This window comes from Schistocerca gregaria, chromosome 1 (genome assembly GCF_023897955.1).
Source record: "Schistocerca gregaria isolate iqSchGreg1 chromosome 1, iqSchGreg1.2, whole genome shotgun sequence".
In the NCBI taxonomy this organism is placed as follows: domain Eukaryota; kingdom Metazoa; phylum Arthropoda; class Insecta; order Orthoptera; family Acrididae; genus Schistocerca; species Schistocerca gregaria.
Genome location: NC_064920.1, coordinates 413,405,017 through 413,423,860, shown reverse-complemented (window position 1 = coordinate 413,423,860; position 18,844 = coordinate 413,405,017). Strand labels below are relative to the sequence as shown.

The following is an 18,844-nucleotide window of genomic DNA, read 5'->3' as shown; positions in this document are numbered from 1 at the left end:
TTAATTTCTGTGTATGATAATTTTTGCCACAGATGAGAAAGAAGAAGAGTTCCTGCATCTTCGCGATGATTTGTGGTCCAAAGTGTTTCACTTGCTGTCAGCACTGGCTACAAAATATGAAGGATATAAGATGATTTTACAGGAATTGTTGGATTGTGGTGAAAATACGTATATTTGTGCTCTGCATAAGTGCCTGAAGATAGACTCTCCTCCAGATCTTGTGAGCAATGCCCTTGGTTCCCTCACAGCCCTTTTGTCACAGGAAATGGAAGAGCTGACCAAGGTAAATAATTACTCCTTACTGCTAGTCTTAACATTTTAGACCTTAGATGTTCTTTCACAAGAAAAAAAAGTAATGTAGAAAATCCACAAATTAATTTGTTTTCTTAAAACACTATGTTGAGAAATCCAATATGTTAGCTCACCACTTGCCTGGTTCAGTAACCTCCCATGAGGTTCAAGATGATTATGAATGCTGAACTTATGAAGGGGTTGAGATTATGACAGCTAATATCATAAGTTTACATAGTCTTTGCTAAATTGATTGCAGATGAAGGAATTATAATTCAGAGTAAATTAACCAGTATTCCTTCATTTATTAATTGATTTTATGTTCAAATGGCTGTGAGCACTATGGGATTAAACTTCTAAGGTAATCAGTTCCCTAGAACTTAGAACTACTTAAACCTAACTAACCTAAGGACATCACATACATCCATGCCCGAGGCAGGATTCGAACCTGCAACCATAACAGTCACGCGGTTCGAGACCATAGCGCCTAGAACCGCTCAGCCACCACGGCCGGCTGACTTTATATGTTTTGGTAGTAGCTATGATCAGAATTTGTACATAAAAATTAATACATATGTAAAATAAAATATGTATGGAGGCACTTAGAGATAGCGTACAGCAAAACAGAAGGTATGTCAAAAAATCTACAGATGAGACACATGTTGCAAAATGAAACCATACTACATATGAAGACTAGTAACATCCAGATACTTGCAAAAGATACCTGCCCTGATTCAGACAAAAACCAGAAGATTACATTGTTACGTGGTTGACTTACAATGAACGTGAGCGGACTAACAGAATTCAGATTGTGAGTGTAGAGAGGTACAACAGCTTGGTCACTAGGTGGTGCCACAGTACGATCATGCTGACAACCAGCACCACCCAAGATGAACAAGATTAATGCTGTTAACTATTTATAACTGTAAAATAAGTCATCAGTTCTTTGGATAATCTGTATAGGTAAAGTGAAACTAGTGGAATGCCCAAAAAATTAAATTATTGTAACCTATGGTTTACAGTTAGCTAATGTCTAAAACATTTCTATAAAGAAAAACAAAGAAACTTCTTTATTACAACACAGCATATGTACAGTAATAGAATTTGTCAAATTATGATAACAGTAATTATTATAAATGGAGAGAGAGGTAAATATATGTTGTTGTTGTTGTCTTCAGTCCTGAGACTGGTTTGATGCAGCTCTCCATGCTACTCTATCCTGTGCAAGCTGCTTCATCTCCCAGTACCTACTGCAACCTACATCCTTCTGAATCTGCTTAGTGTACTCATCTCTCGGTCTCCCTCTACGATTTTTACCCTCCACGCTGCCCTCCAATGCTAAATTTGTGATCCCTTGATGCCTCAAAACATGTCCTACCAACCGATCCCTTCTTCTAGTCAAGTTGTGCCACAAACTTCTCTTCTCCCCAATCCTATTCAATACCTCCTCATTAGTTACGTGATCTATCCACCTTATCTTCAGTATTCTTTTGTAGCACCACATTTCGAAAGCTTCTATTCTCTTCTTGTCCAAACTAGTAATAGTCCATGTTTCACTTCCATACATGGCTACACTCCAAACAAATACTTTCACAAAAGACTTCCTGATACATAAATCTATATTCGATGTTAACAAATTTCTCTTCTTCAGAAACGCTTTCCTTGCCATTGCCAGTCTACATTTTATATCCTCTCTACTTCGACCATCATCAGTTATTTTACTTCCTAAATAGCGAAACTCCTTTACTACTTTAAGTGTCTCATTTCCTAATCTAATTCCCTCAGCATCACCCGATTTAATTTGACTACATTCCATTATCCTCGTTTTGCTTTTGTTAATGTTCATCTTATATCCTCCTTTCAAGACACTGTCCATTCCGTTCAACTGCTCTTCCAAGTCCTTTGCCGTCTCTGACAGAATTACAATGTCATCGGCAAACCTCAAAGTTTTTACTTCGTCTCCATGAATTTTAATACCTACTCCAAATTTTTCTTTTGTTTCCTTTACTGCTTGCTCAATATACAGATTGAATAACATCGGGGAGAGGCTACAACCCTGTCTCACTCCTTTCTCAACCACTGCTTCCCTTTCATGCCCCTCGACTCTTATGACTGCCATCTGGTTTCTGTACAAATTATAAATAGCCTTTCGCTCCCTGTATTTTACCCCTGCCACCTTTAGAATTTGAAAAAGAGTATTCCAGTCAACATTGTCAAAAGCTTTCTCTAAGTCTACAAATGCTAGAAACGTAGGTTTGCCTTTCCTTAATCTTTCTTCTAAGATAAGTCGTAAGGTCAGTATTGCCTCACGTGTTCCAACATTTCGACGGAATCCAAACTGATCCTCCCCGAGGTCTGCATCTACCAGTTTTTCCATTCGTCTGTAAAGAATTCGCGTTAGTATTTTGCAGCCGTGGCTTATTAAACTGATAGTTCGGTAATTTTCACATCTGTCAGCACCTGCTTTCTTTGGGATTGGAATTATTATATTCTTCTTGAAGTCTGAGGGTATTTCGCCTGTCTCATACATCTTGCTCACCAGCTGGTAGAGTTTTGTCATGACTGACTCTCCCAAGGCCGTCAGTAGTTCTAATGGAATGTTGTCTACTCCGGGGGCCTTGTTTCGACTCAGGTCTTTCAGTGCTCTGTCAAACTCTTCACGCAGTATCGTATCTCCCATTTCGTCTTCATCTACATCCTCTTCTATTTCCATAATATTGTCCTCAAGTACATCGCCCTTGTATAAACCTTCTATATACTCCTTCCACCTTTCTGCCTTCCCTTCTTTGCTTAGAACTGGGCTGCCATCTGAGCTCTTGATATTCATACACGTGGTTCTCTTCTCTCCAAAGGTCTCTTTAATTTTCCTGTAGGCAGTATCTATCTTACCCCTAGTGAGATAAGCTTCTACATCCTTACATTTGTCCTCTAGCCATCCCTGTTTAGCCATTTTGCACTTCTTGTCGATCTCATTTTTGAGACGTTTGTATTCCTTTTTGCCTGCTTCATTTACTGCATTTTTATATTTTCTCCTTTCATCAATTAAATTCAATATTTCTTCTGTTACCCAAGGATTTCTAGCAGCCCTCGTCTTTGTACCTACTTTATCCTCTGCTGCCTTCACTACTACATCCCTCAGAGCTACCCATTCTTCTTCTACTGTATTTCTTTCCCCTATTCCTGTCAATTGTTCCCTTATGCTCTCTCTGAAGCTCTGTACAACCTCTGGTTCTTTCAGTTTATCCAGGTCCCATCTCCTTAATTTCTCACATTTTTGCAGTTTCTTCAGTTTTAATCTACAGGTCATAACCAATAGATTGTGGTCAGAGTCCACATCTGCCCCTGGAAATGTCTTACAACTTAAAACCTGGTTCCTAAATCTCTGTCTTACCATTATATAGTCTATCTGATACCTTTTAGTATCTCCAGGGTTCTTCCACGTATACAACCTTCTTTCATGATTCTTAAACCAAGTGTTAGCTATGATTAAGTTGTGCTCTGTGCAAAATTCTACTAGGCGGCTTCCTCTTTCATTTCTTAGCCCCAATCCATATTCACCTACTATGTTTCCTTCTCTTCCTTTTCCTACACTCGAATTCCAGTCACCCATTACTATTAAATTTTCGTCTCCCTTCACTATCTGAATAATTTCTTTTATTTCATCGTACATTTCTTCAATTTCTTCATCATCTGCAGAGCTAGTTGGCATATAAACTTGTACTACTGTAGTAGGTGTGGGCTTCGTATCTATCTTGGCCACAATAATGCGTTCACTATACTGTTTGTAGTAGCTTACCCGCATTCCTATTTTCCTATTCATTATTAAACCTACTCCTGCATTACCCCTATTTGGTTTTGTGTTTATAACCCTGTAGTCACCTGACCAGAAGTCTTGTTCCTCCTGCCACCGAACTTCACTAATTCCCACTATATCTAACTTTAACCTATCCATTTCCCTTTTTAAATTTTCTAACCTACCTGCCCGATTAAGGGATCTGACATTCCATATAATAGAGGACATATTGTCACGTAGAAGAAGGTGTAATTAGATGAAGGACGAACACTAACTTTCAGCACTTGCACATACAAGAGTACGGAGCAAACTGCCTCCGGCCAGAACGCATACAGTATATATACAGTACAACAATTCTTGACATTTGTGGATACTTCTAGAAGGTACTCAAACCGAATATAGAAATAAAAATTGTAAAGTCCAGGTGAGTTTTGAACTCATGACCCTCCATGCAACAGTATCATACCCACTAGATCACAGTGCTATGCAGCTTCTTCTGCGACAATATTACTAAAAACATAATTACATGATTCAAACAAATGTTTTAGACATTTGTCAGCTGTGTACCATCGCTTAAAATAATTTTGCTTCTGTTCTTCTTGTATGGTGTTGGTTGTCAGCTTGAATGTACCATGGCACCACCTAGTGACCAAGCTGTTGAACCTCTCTCTTACTCACAATACGAATTCTGTCATTCTGCTCATGTTTGTTGCAAGTCAGCCATGTAAGAATGTAATCCTCTGGTTTTTATCTGGATCAGGGTAGCAATTTTTTGTGAAATTTTGGATGTTTCTAGTCTTCATGTATTGTATGGTTTCATTTTGCTACATGTGTCTTATCTGTAATTATTGGTGTGCCTGCTGTTTGCTATGTGTTAGCCATAAGTGACTCCACACATTTGTATTACAGTGTATTCACTTTTTTTATATACAGATTCTGTTGATGGCTAATACCAAAACACGTAAAATGGATTAATAAGTGAAGGAATACTGGTTTCTAGTTTTCTCTACATTATAATTCCTTCATCTGTGACCAATTCAGCAAATTGCAGACTACGTAAATTATTCACCATGGTTGACTCCCTCCTGGATGCCTTTATGCCACACCTCTATCAGTCTGATAAAAACATACTTTGCTTTTTGGAATTCTGTCTCTGCTTACATTGCTGGAGATTAAATATAATTTACAACAAAAATGGCTCTAGCACTAGTAGCAGCTGTACACATCTCCACTCTCTTGGTAAGCTCAGAAGTGTGTGTGCAGTTCCATGTCACATGGGGAAGTGAGTCTATTAGCTGAAACGTCCACATTGATTAGTTAAACAGGTGTTAATTTTTTAGTTTCATTCATTGTAATCAACATTTTTTGAAAGCCTGTGGCCATGTCATTAAACATTTAAAAATAAAACACTGCATTAATTATGTTTTTTTCTCACGCATGGCACAAGGTGTTTCAGGAATTTGTTCCCATTATGAAGTGCACCTATTTACATAATGTAAAATTAGTGCTGTAAGTAGTTGCACTTGATAGTGGGAGTAAATTTATGAAACACACCATGCTATGCGTGAGGAAAAAATGCAATTGGTGAGGTACTTCATTTTTAAAAATTAGTTTTTAATTTATATTATTTTCTTAAAGTGACAGTATCTGTTAACACTGTAACTTTGTGTATCGTTGTGAGAGTCAAGTGACATGAGACCATTGGTATCTCATGTATCCCAATTGCTTTTAAGATCGTTCCCTTTTAAAGTTTTTTTTTTCTCCAGAAAAGGTTCATGAGGCATAAAAAATCCAAGGAAAAATACTGTACATAAAATCACAACTTACCTAAACATGCTATGTACAAGTTATTACTGTTGTTTTGAATTTGTGGTGCCCGAAGAGTATACTTATTATTTATTAATGTTCATTGTCGTCTAATAACACATTTCTGTATGCCATAACTGAAACATTTACTGTGTACAGATACTTGAATTCTGCTCCATTCAACATCTTATCTCTTCTTTCATAATTTTTAGGCCATTGACTTAAATTCTGCTTGCCAACATTTGCTTCAGCCTTTCATCACTTTCTTGGTCAGCACCTTCACACCCTTCTCATCCTCATTGTCAGTAAAATTAATGACATTAAGAGCAAATTGATATGGCTTCCCATAAAGATATTTTCTGCAATCACTTTTAGCATTCAGAGTCCGAAGTAACTATGCACTACTTTGTATAGGAACGTGACCATACCTAGCCACTAGACGAGATTAGTTCCCGCTATCACCAGATAAACAGTTGGCCTTACCAAGTAATACACATACTATTAATCATCAAAAACTAGAACCAAATTATTTTGATTTGCCCACATTTTAATTATGAAGTAGTGTATAATTTATCGCATGTGTCGTGACAGTAATTTATTTTTGTTTGGACAGTCAATCACAGTTGTTAGACACTCCAGTTTGGCAGTAGCTTTGGATCCTAAAGTAAGGAACTGTTCTACAAGCTTCCAACTTGAAGCGACTTATTTTGATTTACCTGTGTGATTTCCGTTTTAAATTCTTAAATTGTTTGCAGGTTTGCATGTATACTATACACAGTTTTAATAACTGTGTATTGTTTCATTCTATCACTCTGTAGACTTCCAGTGTATTTAGTACGAATAGCCTCTGACTGTTGTATTCAAATGCAAGTTGAGTTGGTGACCCATTGCTCACAACTCCGTGCAGTTCTGACTTTAGTCACGCAGCTTGAGGCTGTTGCTAATGGGCATCACTGTGGGGGTCTTCACCCATGGTCAAGTGGGAGGTTGTTTGAAGGTGTGGCACACAGCAAAAGACTTTGGGAGAGTAGGGGATATAAATTCTTTTTCAATGCTAAACTGGACGTTCTCATGGATGGAATTCAGATGTTCTTATAAATGCTGTAGTTTTTCAGGTCCATATTATCCAAATAACAAAAGTGTCATTAACGTACTGAATTCCATCCATGAAAACCTCCACAGAGCATATTCTATCTGAGGTAAACAAAGTCTGACAGCCATGCTGCGGCACCTGGAAACCATCTTCCACATGAATGGATGCAGCAACTGACAGATTCGAGTGGCTTTGTGAGGCCAGAGCCCTAAGAATCACATAGGACATGAAAACATGGAGGAAAAACAAGAAGACAAAGAGACCACTTTTGTACCATTTTCTGACAAAGTATCATCAAAAATTAACAGACTGCAGCAAAAACACCACATAACACAAATTTTCCACCTGCTAGCCAAAACATAAACTTTCTTAGGGTGACCTGGGTCTCAAAAAAGTGGGGGTGTTCCAAGGTTCAGATGACAGCTGACCATTGATGAGCTTGTTACTGGAAGTTACATAATCCAGTTGATTTTTCCCCCACTGTGCTCGACTCTTGTGGTTGCACATGTGGGTTTATTATGCTTAATAAGGTGTAGTGTTTCTGTTTCAAGACTCCATTGATCTTTGTCATTGTCGTTCATACATTGATGGCAGATTATGCTTGGGGCCTGAAAAATGAAGTTTTTTCACATCAAAACTGGTAGCATGTATTAAATAAAATGATATTTGAGTTACAATATAGCTGTTGGTTTCAGTCTGTATTATTCAAATACTTAATGTCCTGCAGCTGTCTCGCCATCCTTGATGGATTACCATCCACTAGGATGTTCTGCTGGATGTTGGGTGGGAATGGGCACCACTGTAGGTGGGGTGGAAAGGACCTTGGGTGGGAAATTCCTCATTTCAGGACATGATGATAGGTAATCCAAGACCTTAACAAAATATGTGATTCAATTATTCCAGTACAGGGTGCTATTAACAGGTTCATGGGTGGGGGTGTGTGGGGAAATGGGAAGGGGGATCTGTTTGGCTACTAGATCTTGGCAATTGTGTCTGTCTGTGAAGGCCTTCTTGGTGTGAAAGGGATGACAGGTGTCGAAATGCAGGTGCTGTTGGTGGTTTATGAGTTGAATTTGGACAGTCATGTGGATGGAGCCATCAGAGAGGAGGTCAATGTTCAAGAAGGTGGCATGCTGGGTTGAGGAGAACAAAGTGAAATGGATGGGAGAGAAGGTGTTGAGGTTATGAAAAAATGAGGATATGGTGTCTTGGTCCTGTGTCCAGATAATGAAGAGATCATCAGTGAAACTGAACCAGACCAGGGGTTTGGGGTTTGGAGGGACTAGAAAGGTTTCCTCTAGGTGACCCATAAACAGTTTGGCATAGGAGGGTGTTACGCAGGTCCCCATGGCTGTGCCATGGGTTTTTTTTGTATGCCTCCTTCTTCAAAGGAGACATAGACGCATGTTAGGATAAAGTTGCTAAGATTTATGAGGTATAAGGTAGTGGGTTTGAATGATGTTGACAAAGGTAGTGTTCAATAGTGGCAAGGCAGTGAGTGTTAGGAATTACGGTGCATTGGGATGTGGTATTAACAGTGGCAAGTACAGGTTCAGAAAGGAAATGGATGGGATTAGTGGAGAGTCTGTGTAGGATGTGGTTTTGGGTACTTGCATTGTTTAATTCATATATTTCGGGTGTATTATAATATTTGAGGCTTGTAGCATCGCGCCTTAGTACCTGAATAGTATAAATTCGCATAGTCGTCTGTCTTCTGTTTTTGTTTTGAACAGCCAGTGTTGGTTGGTCACAGCCAGTGTGCTCCTTGCCGCCGTTGGATAAGCAGCTGCCAGCAGCAAGTCGTATACCCCTAGCTTACTTACTTGTTAGATAGTTTAATTAATTTCTTTGCGTGTTTTTGAGTACTTGCATTGTTTAATTCATATTTCGGGCGTATTATAGTATTTGATAGTTGTAGCATCACGCTTTAGTGTTTACTTGGTAGATTCTTACTTAAATTGCATGTGAGTTTCGTATAGGAGGTGCAGTTTCGAGTTTTAATTACTGTAATTGTAAATTCAGCAGATTGTAGCGCAGTCGTTAGGCATTTGTACAGGTTAGTTGATACATTCTTTGCGTGTTTCGCTTGTGTTATCTAGGCACGGACTCGTGTTTCAGTAACTGTTGTTCAACATCGATTAGAACGGACTGGGACTGCGATTGCTGTGTGCGGATGAGGGCTGACTTGGCATCCCTTCGCTCACAGCTGCAAGCGGTGCTGACTTCGGTCACGCAGCTTGAGGCTGTTGCCAATGGGCACCACTGTGGGGAGCCGGACTCGGGTATCACGGGGATGTCAACCTCGTCCCGTCTGTCCCCAGATCGGTCTGCCGCTGTGGTTGCCCCGGTTTCTGCCCGCAGTGGGGCTGAGCCCTCACCTGTGGTTGATTGGGAGGTCGTTCCAAGGCGTGGCAGGCAGCGAAAGGCATCCCCGGAGGCTGATCAGAAAGCCTCCCTGGTGCGTCTGACAAACCGGTTTCAGGCACTGTCTCTGGCTGAGCCAGATGCAGCTGCCTGCTCTGTTTCAGAGGATCATTCTCAGCCTTCAAGGTCCGGGCAATCGCAGAGGGTGGGCTTACTGGTAGTTGGGAGCTCCAATGTTAGGCGCATAATGGGGCCCCTTAGGGATATGGGCGGCTAAGGAGGGGAAGAAATCCAGTGTGCACTACGTGTGCATTCCGGGAGGAGCCATTCCTGATGTGGAAAGGGTCCTTCCGGATGCCATGAAGAGCACAGGGTGCAGCCAGCTGCAGGTGGTGGCACATGTCGGCACTAATGATGTGTGTCGCTTTGGATCTGAGGAAATTCTCTCTGGATTCCAGCGGCTATCTGATTTGGTGAAGGCTGCCAGTCTTGCTTACGAGATGAAGGCAGAGCTCACCATCTGCAGCACCATCGACAGAACCGACTGCGGACCTTTGGGGTAGAGCTGGGTGGAGGGTCTGAATCAGAGGCTCAGACGGTTTTGTGACCGTGGTGGCTGCAGATTCCTTGACTTGCGCCATAGGGTGGTGGGGTTTTGGGTTCCACTGAATAGGTCAGGAGTTCACTACACTCAGCTGGCGGCTACTCGGGTAGCGGAGGCTGTGTGGCGTGGAGTGGGCGTTTTTTTTTTTTTTTTAGCTTAGAAGGCCTCGGGAAAGTACGGGGTGGGCTGCAATGTCAAAGGGTGCATGGCAAATACAAGACGTGCTTGGATCAAGAACCAGTCAGAATTATAGTTGTAAATTGTTGTAGTTGTGCTGGAAAAGTGGGTGGAGGTTATACTTAACAGCCGAATTAAGTTAATAATTGGCTCCTTCTACCGACCCCCAGACTCCGATGATACAGTTGCGGAACAGTTCAGAGAAAGTTTGAGTCTCGTAACAAATAAATACCCCACTGATACGGTTATAGTTGGTGGGGACTTCAACCTACCCTCGTTATGTTGATAAAAATACTTGTTCAAAACCGGTAGTAGGCAGAAAACATCTTCCGAGATTGTCCTAAATGCTTTCTCCGGAAATTATTTCGAGCAGTTAGTCCACAAACCCAAGCGAATTGTAAATGGTTGCGAAAACACACTTGACCTCGTAGCCACAAACAATCCAGAACTGATAGGGAGCGTCATGACTGACACAGAGATTAGTGATCACAAGGTCGTTGTAGCTAGGTTCAATACAGTTTCTTCCAAATCCATCAAAATAATTTTATTTAAAAAAGCGGATAAAGTGTCACTAGAAGCCTTCCTAAAAGACAATCTCCATTCCTTCCGAACTGACTATGCAAATGTATTCAAAGATATAGTAGCAACAGCAATTGAGAGATTCATACCTCAGAAATTGGTAAGAGATGGAACGGATCCCCCGTGGTACACAAAAAAGGTCCGAACGCTGTTGCAGAGGCAACAGAAAAAGCATGCGAAGTTCAGAAGAACGCGAAATCCCGGAGATTGGCTAAAGATTGGCTAAAATTTACAGATGCGCGAAATTTGGCACGGACTTCGATGCGAGATGCCTTTAATAGGTTCCACAACGAAACATTGTCTCGAAATTTGGTAGAAAATCTGAAGAAATTCTGGTCGTATGTAAAGTACACAAGCGGCAAGACGCAGTTAATACCTTCGCTGCGCAGTGCCGATGGTACTGTTACTGACGACTGTGCCACTAAAGCGGAGTTATTGAACGCAGTTTTCCGAAATTCCTTCACCAGGGAAGACGAATGGAATATTCCAGAATTTGAAACACGAACATCTGCTAGCATGAGTTTCTTAGAAGTAGATACCTTAGGGGTTGCGAAGCAACTCAAATCGCTTGATACGGGCAAGTCTTCAGGTCCAGATTGTATACCGATTAGGTTCCTTTCAGATTACGCTGATACTATAGCTCCCTACTTAGCACTCATATACAACCGCTCGCTCACCGATAGATCTGTACCTACAGATTGGAAAATTGCGCAGGTCGCACCAGTGTTTAAGAAGGGTAGTAGGAGTAATCCATTTAACTACAGACCTATATCATTGACGTCGGTTTGCAGTAGGGTTTTGGAGCATATACTGTATTCAAACATTATGAATCACCTCGAAGGGAACGATCTATTGACATGTAATCAGCATGGCTTCAGAAAACATCGCTCTTGTGCAACGCAGCTAGCTCTTTATTCGCACGAAGTAATGGCCGCTATCGACTGGGGATCGCAAGTTGATTCCGTATTTCTAGATTTCCGGAAAGCTTTTGACACCGTTCCTCACAAGCGACTTCTAATCAAGCTGCGGAGCTATGGTGTATCGTCTCAGTTGTGCGACTGGATTCGTGATTTCCTGTCAGGAAGGTCGCAGTTCGTAGTAATAGACGGCAAACCATCGAGTAAAACTAAAGTGATATCGGGTGTCCCCCAGGGAAGCGTCCTGGGACCTCTACTGTTCCTGATCTATATAAATGACCTGGGTGACAATCTGAGCAGTTCTCTTAGACTGTTCGCAGATGATGCTGTAATTTACCGTCTAGTAAGGTCATCCGAAGACCAGTATCAGTTGCAAAGCGATTTAGAAAAGATTGCTGTATGGTGTGTCAGGTGGCAGTTGACGCTAAATAACGAAAAGTGTGAGATGATCCACATGAGTTCCAAAAGAAATCCGTTGGAATTCGATTACTCGATAAATAGTACAATTCTCAAGGCTGTCAATTCAACTAAGTACCTGGGTGTTAAAATTACGAACAACTTCAGTTGGAAGGACCACATAGATAATATTGTCGGGAAGGCGAGCCAAAGGTTGCGTTTCATTGGCAGGACACTTAGAAGATGCAACAAGTCCACTAAAGAGACAGCTTACACTACACTCGTTCGTCCTCTGTTAGAATATTGGTGCGCAGTGTGGGATCCTTACCAGGTGGGATTGATGGAGGACATCGAAAGGGTGCAAAAAAGGGCAGCTCGTTTTGTATTATCACGTAATAGGGGAGAGAGTGTGGCAGATACGATACGCGAGTTGGGATGGAAGTCATTACAGCAAAGACGTTTTCCGTCGCGGTGAGACCTTTTTACGAAATTTCAGTCACCAACTTTCTCTTCCGAATGCGAAAATATTTTGTTGAGCCCAACCTACATAGGTATGAATGATCATCAAAATAAAATAAGAGAAATCAGAGCTCGAACAGAAAGGTTTAGGTGTTCGTTTTTCCCGCGCGCTGTTCGGGAGTGGAATAGTAGACAGATAGTATGATTGTGGTTTGATGAACCCTCTGCCAAGCACTTAAATGTGAATTGCAGAGTAGTCATGTAGATGTAGATGTAGATGGTTGGTATCTTTGATGTGGGAGGCTAGATTTTGGGCAACTGGTTGGACGTGTTGGTAAGTGGGACCAAAATTCTTTTAGTGGAGGCACAATACCCACCTATAATGGGGTGGCCAGGATTTTTAAGTTTGTGGAATTTGGGACCATGTAGAAGGTGGGTGTGTGGGGTGTCGTAAGAACAAGGAGGTAAATGGATTCAGCAGAAAGGTTCTGGGAATGGCCTTAGGGTGTAAGCAGGGACAGGAGGTTATGTTGGATGTTCAGTATTGGATCACTCTGACAAAGTGTATAGGTGGAGATATCAGATAACTGGCAGATGAGTTATGCCAGATAGTCATTGCGATTAATAATGATAATGGTGGTACCTTTGTCTTCAGGTAGGATGATTAGGTAAGGGTCAATCCAAATGAAGTGGCCCAATAAAAATTAAGTTGGTTGCCCTTGACCATTTTTAAATGTTTTAATTTTTTATATGTGATTGCCCTATAATTGAGACGTACAAAACATTTTTTAAAATAATTTTACCTTTTGCCTTTACTGCATGGCGGCCATTTTTGTTTGAAAGCACGCGATGATGTTTCAGTTTAGAGACTTTAGCAAAAATATGAATATCTCTGCACTGCACATTGCAATTGACACCGCGCGGCATTAGCCGAGCAGTCTAAGGCACTGTACTCATGGACTGTGCAGCTAGTCCTGGTGGAGGTTCGAGTCCTCCCTCGGGCATGGGTAGGTTAAGTAGTGTGTAAGCTTAGGGACTGATGACCTTAGCAGTAAAGTCCCATAAGATTTCACCCACATTTGAACTTCTACTTCTTCTTCTTATCTCTCTCTCTCTCTCTCTCTCTCTCTCTCTCACACACACACACACACACTCTCTGTCTCTCTTTCTTTCTTTCTTTCTTTTTTCCCCCAGTTGACATGATTGTTTTTAGAAAAGTGTCCTCTACAACATTGTCTTTCACACAAAATACCCTAAATTCAAAAATAACCAGTCAAAATGAGCTCCTAAGTTTGATATAAAAAAAAAAAAAAAAAACACTTTTTAGGCCCAAAACTAACAACCAAGCAGTGATTTATGAGAGTCTATTTTTTCCTATAGTTACATATCATACACTACTAGCCTCATATAGAGCAAGAACACTTACAAATGTTTCCTCAATTTTTTTTATGAATTTTTTAAATTTGAAAATTTTCTTTTTTTATAAAGTTTAGGGTTAATCATCTCAGGTGGGACTGAATGTAAAAATATGATTTTTGTACACCTATGTGATAGCAGTGTACTGTAAAAATTTCAAGATTGATATCTGACTGTGAACAAAGATATGAATTTTTGATAATGAGGAGATAAATCACATTACTCTACAACTGATTTTATGGCTGCTGCGTATTCATGTGTGATATTGGCGGGATATAATCAATTATTATTGAAGTAAGGTACTGTATTACAGACAAAAAGTGGAAACATCACCGAAATTGACATTTATATTATTTTGACACACTTAAAATAAATATTCTTAATTAACGTCCTTCGTGATGCAACTGTTCTTAAACCTGGTGGAGCATGTTAAGAAAACTTATTACTTCAGACAGCTTCTGTGATATAGAAGAAGACCTCCCAGTTGCTGTGGCAAGTTCAAGTACTGAAAGTTTCCTTTAAACATTTTTCATTGGTATCCAAACTTTGTTACTAGTAGATTTTTTGAATTATGTTCTTGGACCAGGAGGGTGGTAATAGTGAACAAAAACATCATTGTTTTCCACACTTATTCTTTCAGCCCCTGCTAGCCACCACTGTCCATCATACACTCGTGCCACTATGTCATTCAACATTAAAGACAGAAATGTAATTTTACTGACACAATTGTCCTCATAAATTTCAGTTTCTGATGTTACATAGAATGAAACTAAGTTTTCTACAATGCCAAGGAATTTGTGGAAATGCCCTGTTCCTTTTATTGCTGTACACTTTTCAAATCTGGTTTGAAGTGTTGTTTCATATGCAAAACCCCTTCTTCTTTCTTGATCAGAAAATAGGTAATGCCTTTAATATTATCCTTGCAAAAGACGTACATGTACTGTACTGTGAGGATTTGATCTGTGGTTGGTCTTTGTAGGCTGGTTTTACTTACTTTACATTTTGTTGTACCTCCTACTCCATCACATGCATTTTTACCATGGCAAGATCCAAAAAAGTGCTATTAAGCCTCCAACCCAAAGTCTACTTTATGGTTGCAGAGATTGGAAAAATTCTTTTTGTTCTTATACTGACTACCGCTTCCATCTGAAAAGTATATCAGCTTCTCAAAACTGGGAAAATTTTATTTTATGTAATTTATTACATACTTTTGAAACACATGTACAGCCAAAGTGTTGTGCTCCAAGTAGTCACTTAGAATTCAAATTGAAGAACTGCAAACTTCATCTTTCACATTTTTATAGTAGAAAATAAATGGATGCTCTGTTGCCTTGTCATTGACCCAGTGGTACTTTTGTTTGCATCCTGAATCACACATGTAAAATTTTCTGCAAAATCAGCTAGCACTATGAATTCAGTTTCATGAAGTTGTGCTTTTTTGTCCTTCAAAAACGTACTTTGGATTTTAGAAACATAGTGGAGACTTTTCAGTTTTTGTAAGTTATCAGTTGAAGATTCCAAGTGCTCTTCCTGAGATTTAACCACTGTTATCATTTCTGCCCTGTCAGTAGTGACCCATTGTTTGAAGGTAATACTGTCTGGCATTTCCTCATCATATTCGTGAAACAATTCAATAACAGTTTCCTTACCAGGGCATTTATTACACAAACTCATCATGCAGTCATAACTGTTAGTGTCACAGACCATTAAATCTAGTAACTCTTTGTAGTTAAAGATAACTGAGTTTTGCACCCACAATCATCAGTTTGACATTTTGATGATATAAACAAACACATACGGAGTGTGTCCCTGAGGATCCAGCCAAAATACACCACTTATGATGGAGGTCACAAAATTTTGACTTTCCAGTTTCACATTCAGGATGAGAATTTTTGAAAGCTGCATAAAGTTCATTTAAATTTGACAGCACTAGTCATTTCTGTTTTTTTACTTTAACTCCATTTATAACAATTCTTTTGCTATCTTTGCAACGTGGGCACATTCTACTGTTTTCATCATCTTCAAAAAACTGCTGGATCTTTTTCATTGTTTCTTCACTTATACCTACTCCTTTCTTCTTTCCTAAAACTGGCAGAATGCCTTGCTCTTTCACTAATTTTTGGGTTAGTTTAACCAAACGATGAGAAATGTTGAATCCATGAACAATTTTTCTCTTGACCATGAGTCAGGCAGCAAACTTAAAATTTTAACATATCCTCTTTAGATGTCAGTGAACATTTAATTTTTAATTTCTCTATTAAGCTCAAATATTCAGTGTCAGATGATGCTAGTGGTAGGTTTTCTTCTTCTTTTGAAATAATGTTGGTATCTGTATTATTCATGCATGATTCCAAATCTTTTCTAATTTTGTCTGAAATTTATTATTTTCAAAGCAGGAGATACATCTAACTTAGAACAAGCAAAATCCAATATGCTAACAGCTTCCTCATTAGGAATATAAATGTCATTTACAAGGTTACATGATTCTGGTTCTGGATTCACAACAAATATTTTTGAGTTAGAATTTGGGCACAGGGAGTTTCCAGGAATCACATTATGTTTCACTTGGGAAGCTGTTTCACTCTCTCATAACAAGGACAAATTTTCAGGTTTTATTTCCCTCAAACCTTTCGTAACAGGCTTTTTATTAACTTTAAGTGGATCACAGTACTTTCTTCCAAAAATTTTGTTATAGTTCAGAATACATTTCTTCTCATGATACTCACACACTGATGTTACATAAGAACTTATGCGAAATTTAAACAAAATTTGTCAAACTTCATCAAAGTCATTGATATTTTTCAAGTTTTTTGAAACTGAACCATAAACTGGTCTGTGACAAACTTCACTTGCTATCTGTCTAACAGAGCACTGTTCATCCATGTTATTGCATTCCAGCTAATCTCTCAAAATTAATTACAAATTACACACAGAACAAAGCACATAACACATTCTGCACTCTCGATGAAGTATGTACATCCACTCTAACATAGGTTTCAGAACAGACTGACTATGACAATGTCACACCCAGCAATAATGTACTTCTACAGTGCCACACACAGAAATAATGTACTTCTTTATTGGCAATAAACCTAAGTGTAAATGGGCATTCCATTACCATAGAAGAAAAGTAAAAGCTCCTATTGTTTAGTATTGCATTATTAAAAATAAATAAACTAAATTAACACTGGGTGATAGTGTTAACTAAATAAATGTCACAAATAAATTTTATTACAATGAAACAATAAACCATTTAAATAGGCAACAGCCATAAGATCAGTTGTAGAGTAATGTAAATTATCTCCTCATTTTCAAAATTCGAATCTTTGTTCACAATCACATATCAATGTTGAAATTTTTACAGTACATTGCTATCATATAGGTGTACAAACTGCGCAAAAATTATATTTTTATATTCAGTCCCACCTGAGATAACTAATGCCAAACTTTTCAAATTTCAAAAATCCATAAAAAATTAAGGAAACTTTTGTAAGTGTTCTTGCTCTATATGAGGCTAGTAGTATAATATCTAACTATAGGAAAAAATTTTCACTCATAAACCACTCCTTGTTTGTTATTTTTGGGCCTAAAAAGTGGATTTTTTAAAATTTGGATACCAAACTTTGGAGGTCATGTAGAGGACACTGTTCTAAAAACAGTCATGTCAATTGCAATGTTTTAACTTAACTGAGTGCAGAGGTATTCAAATTTTCACTATTGTCTCCGGACTGAAAAATTGTCGCACACCTACAAATAAAAATGGACACCATCCAGTAAAGCTGAAGATAAATTATTTTAAAAAACTGGTTTGAATTTCTCAAATGTAGGGCAACCACATATAAAAAAGTTAAAAAATAAAAAAAATGGTCAAGAAACCATCACTGGACGACTTCATATGGATTGACTCGTAAGGATGTGTTTTGTGGATGTGTGTGGCTGCCTTTGTGCTGCTGAAAGGTTGGTGTTCTGTGAAATGCACTTAGGGAAGGATGGTGAGGCCAAGTTGGAGGTAAGGAATTCCTGGAAAGTGACCAGAGTGTGGTTAGGTGGGAGGGGATAAGGATCACGGTTGGATGGTCATATGAACTGGGAGATGCCGGGTTCAATTTTGGATCTATATCGCTTTGGTTGTAGGGATTAATGGCAAATGAATGTTTCCATTGCAGGGATCGGGAGAAGGACAATAGATCTTTGACATGTGTAGGGCTAAAGATGAGGCCTTTGAGTAGGGCTGAAATTGCTGTGGGGCTGAGGTTTTTGGTGGAAAGGTTAACAACAAAGTTCCGGAAATGTTTTGGATCTGGATTTAGTGAGTGTTTGTAGGGAATGTTGTGGGATATGGCAGCAAGACAGGGTCTGGTTGTTACGGTGGTTTGTTTAGAATAGGGGTTGGATAGTGGTGCCTGAAGGCGGCAGTAGGATGTCAGCAGATTGGATAACTTATGGAGATGATGTCTAATAATGCTCCCACAGGTGTTTGAAAGCAAGGGGTTCAGTTTCAGAGATTTATGTTGTAAAGATCAACAATAGCTCTATCTTGTGGAGTAGCAGAGGTGTGCCTGGTGGGATACGTATTACGTATGTCATGGTTCTTCTCCTCCTCTTCTCCTCTCCCCCCCCCCCCCCCCCCCCCTCACCGTCAGGAGGTTTGTGATTGCCAGGGTCTGGCAGAATCTGAAAAGGTGAAGGTCGTTGTGAAAGGAGGGGTTATCCCATCCAAGAAACCAACCATAAAAATTCCTGTCCCTACAAACTATGCCAGAATAATCCCATCTCACAGGTCCAGCATAGCCTCCAGTCCTTGCTTAAACTGTTGTGCTCTTTCCAGAAGATTTCCTCTGAATCCACTCCTCTCCTTGCCCCTTTGACACCCCACACACAAACTTGCTACATGCTCCACAAAATTCCCAAGCCCAAAAATGCTGGATGCCCCATAATAGGTGGTTATT

At 39.6% G+C, this 18,844-nt stretch overlaps 1 protein-coding gene across 2 annotated transcripts in view; it reads left to right on the top strand.

Moving 5' to 3' along the window:
- Window positions 1-18,844, top strand: part of LOC126350104 (rotatin) — a 372,299-nt gene that overhangs the window by 296,925 nt on the left and 56,530 nt on the right. For both annotated transcript variants that reach the window (XM_050002488.1, XM_050002487.1), the window contains one exon: window positions 33-283. In XM_050002488.1, coding sequence (XP_049858445.1) covers window positions 33-283 — 251 coding nt within the window. The remainder of the gene's footprint in view (window positions 1-32; window positions 284-18,844) is intronic.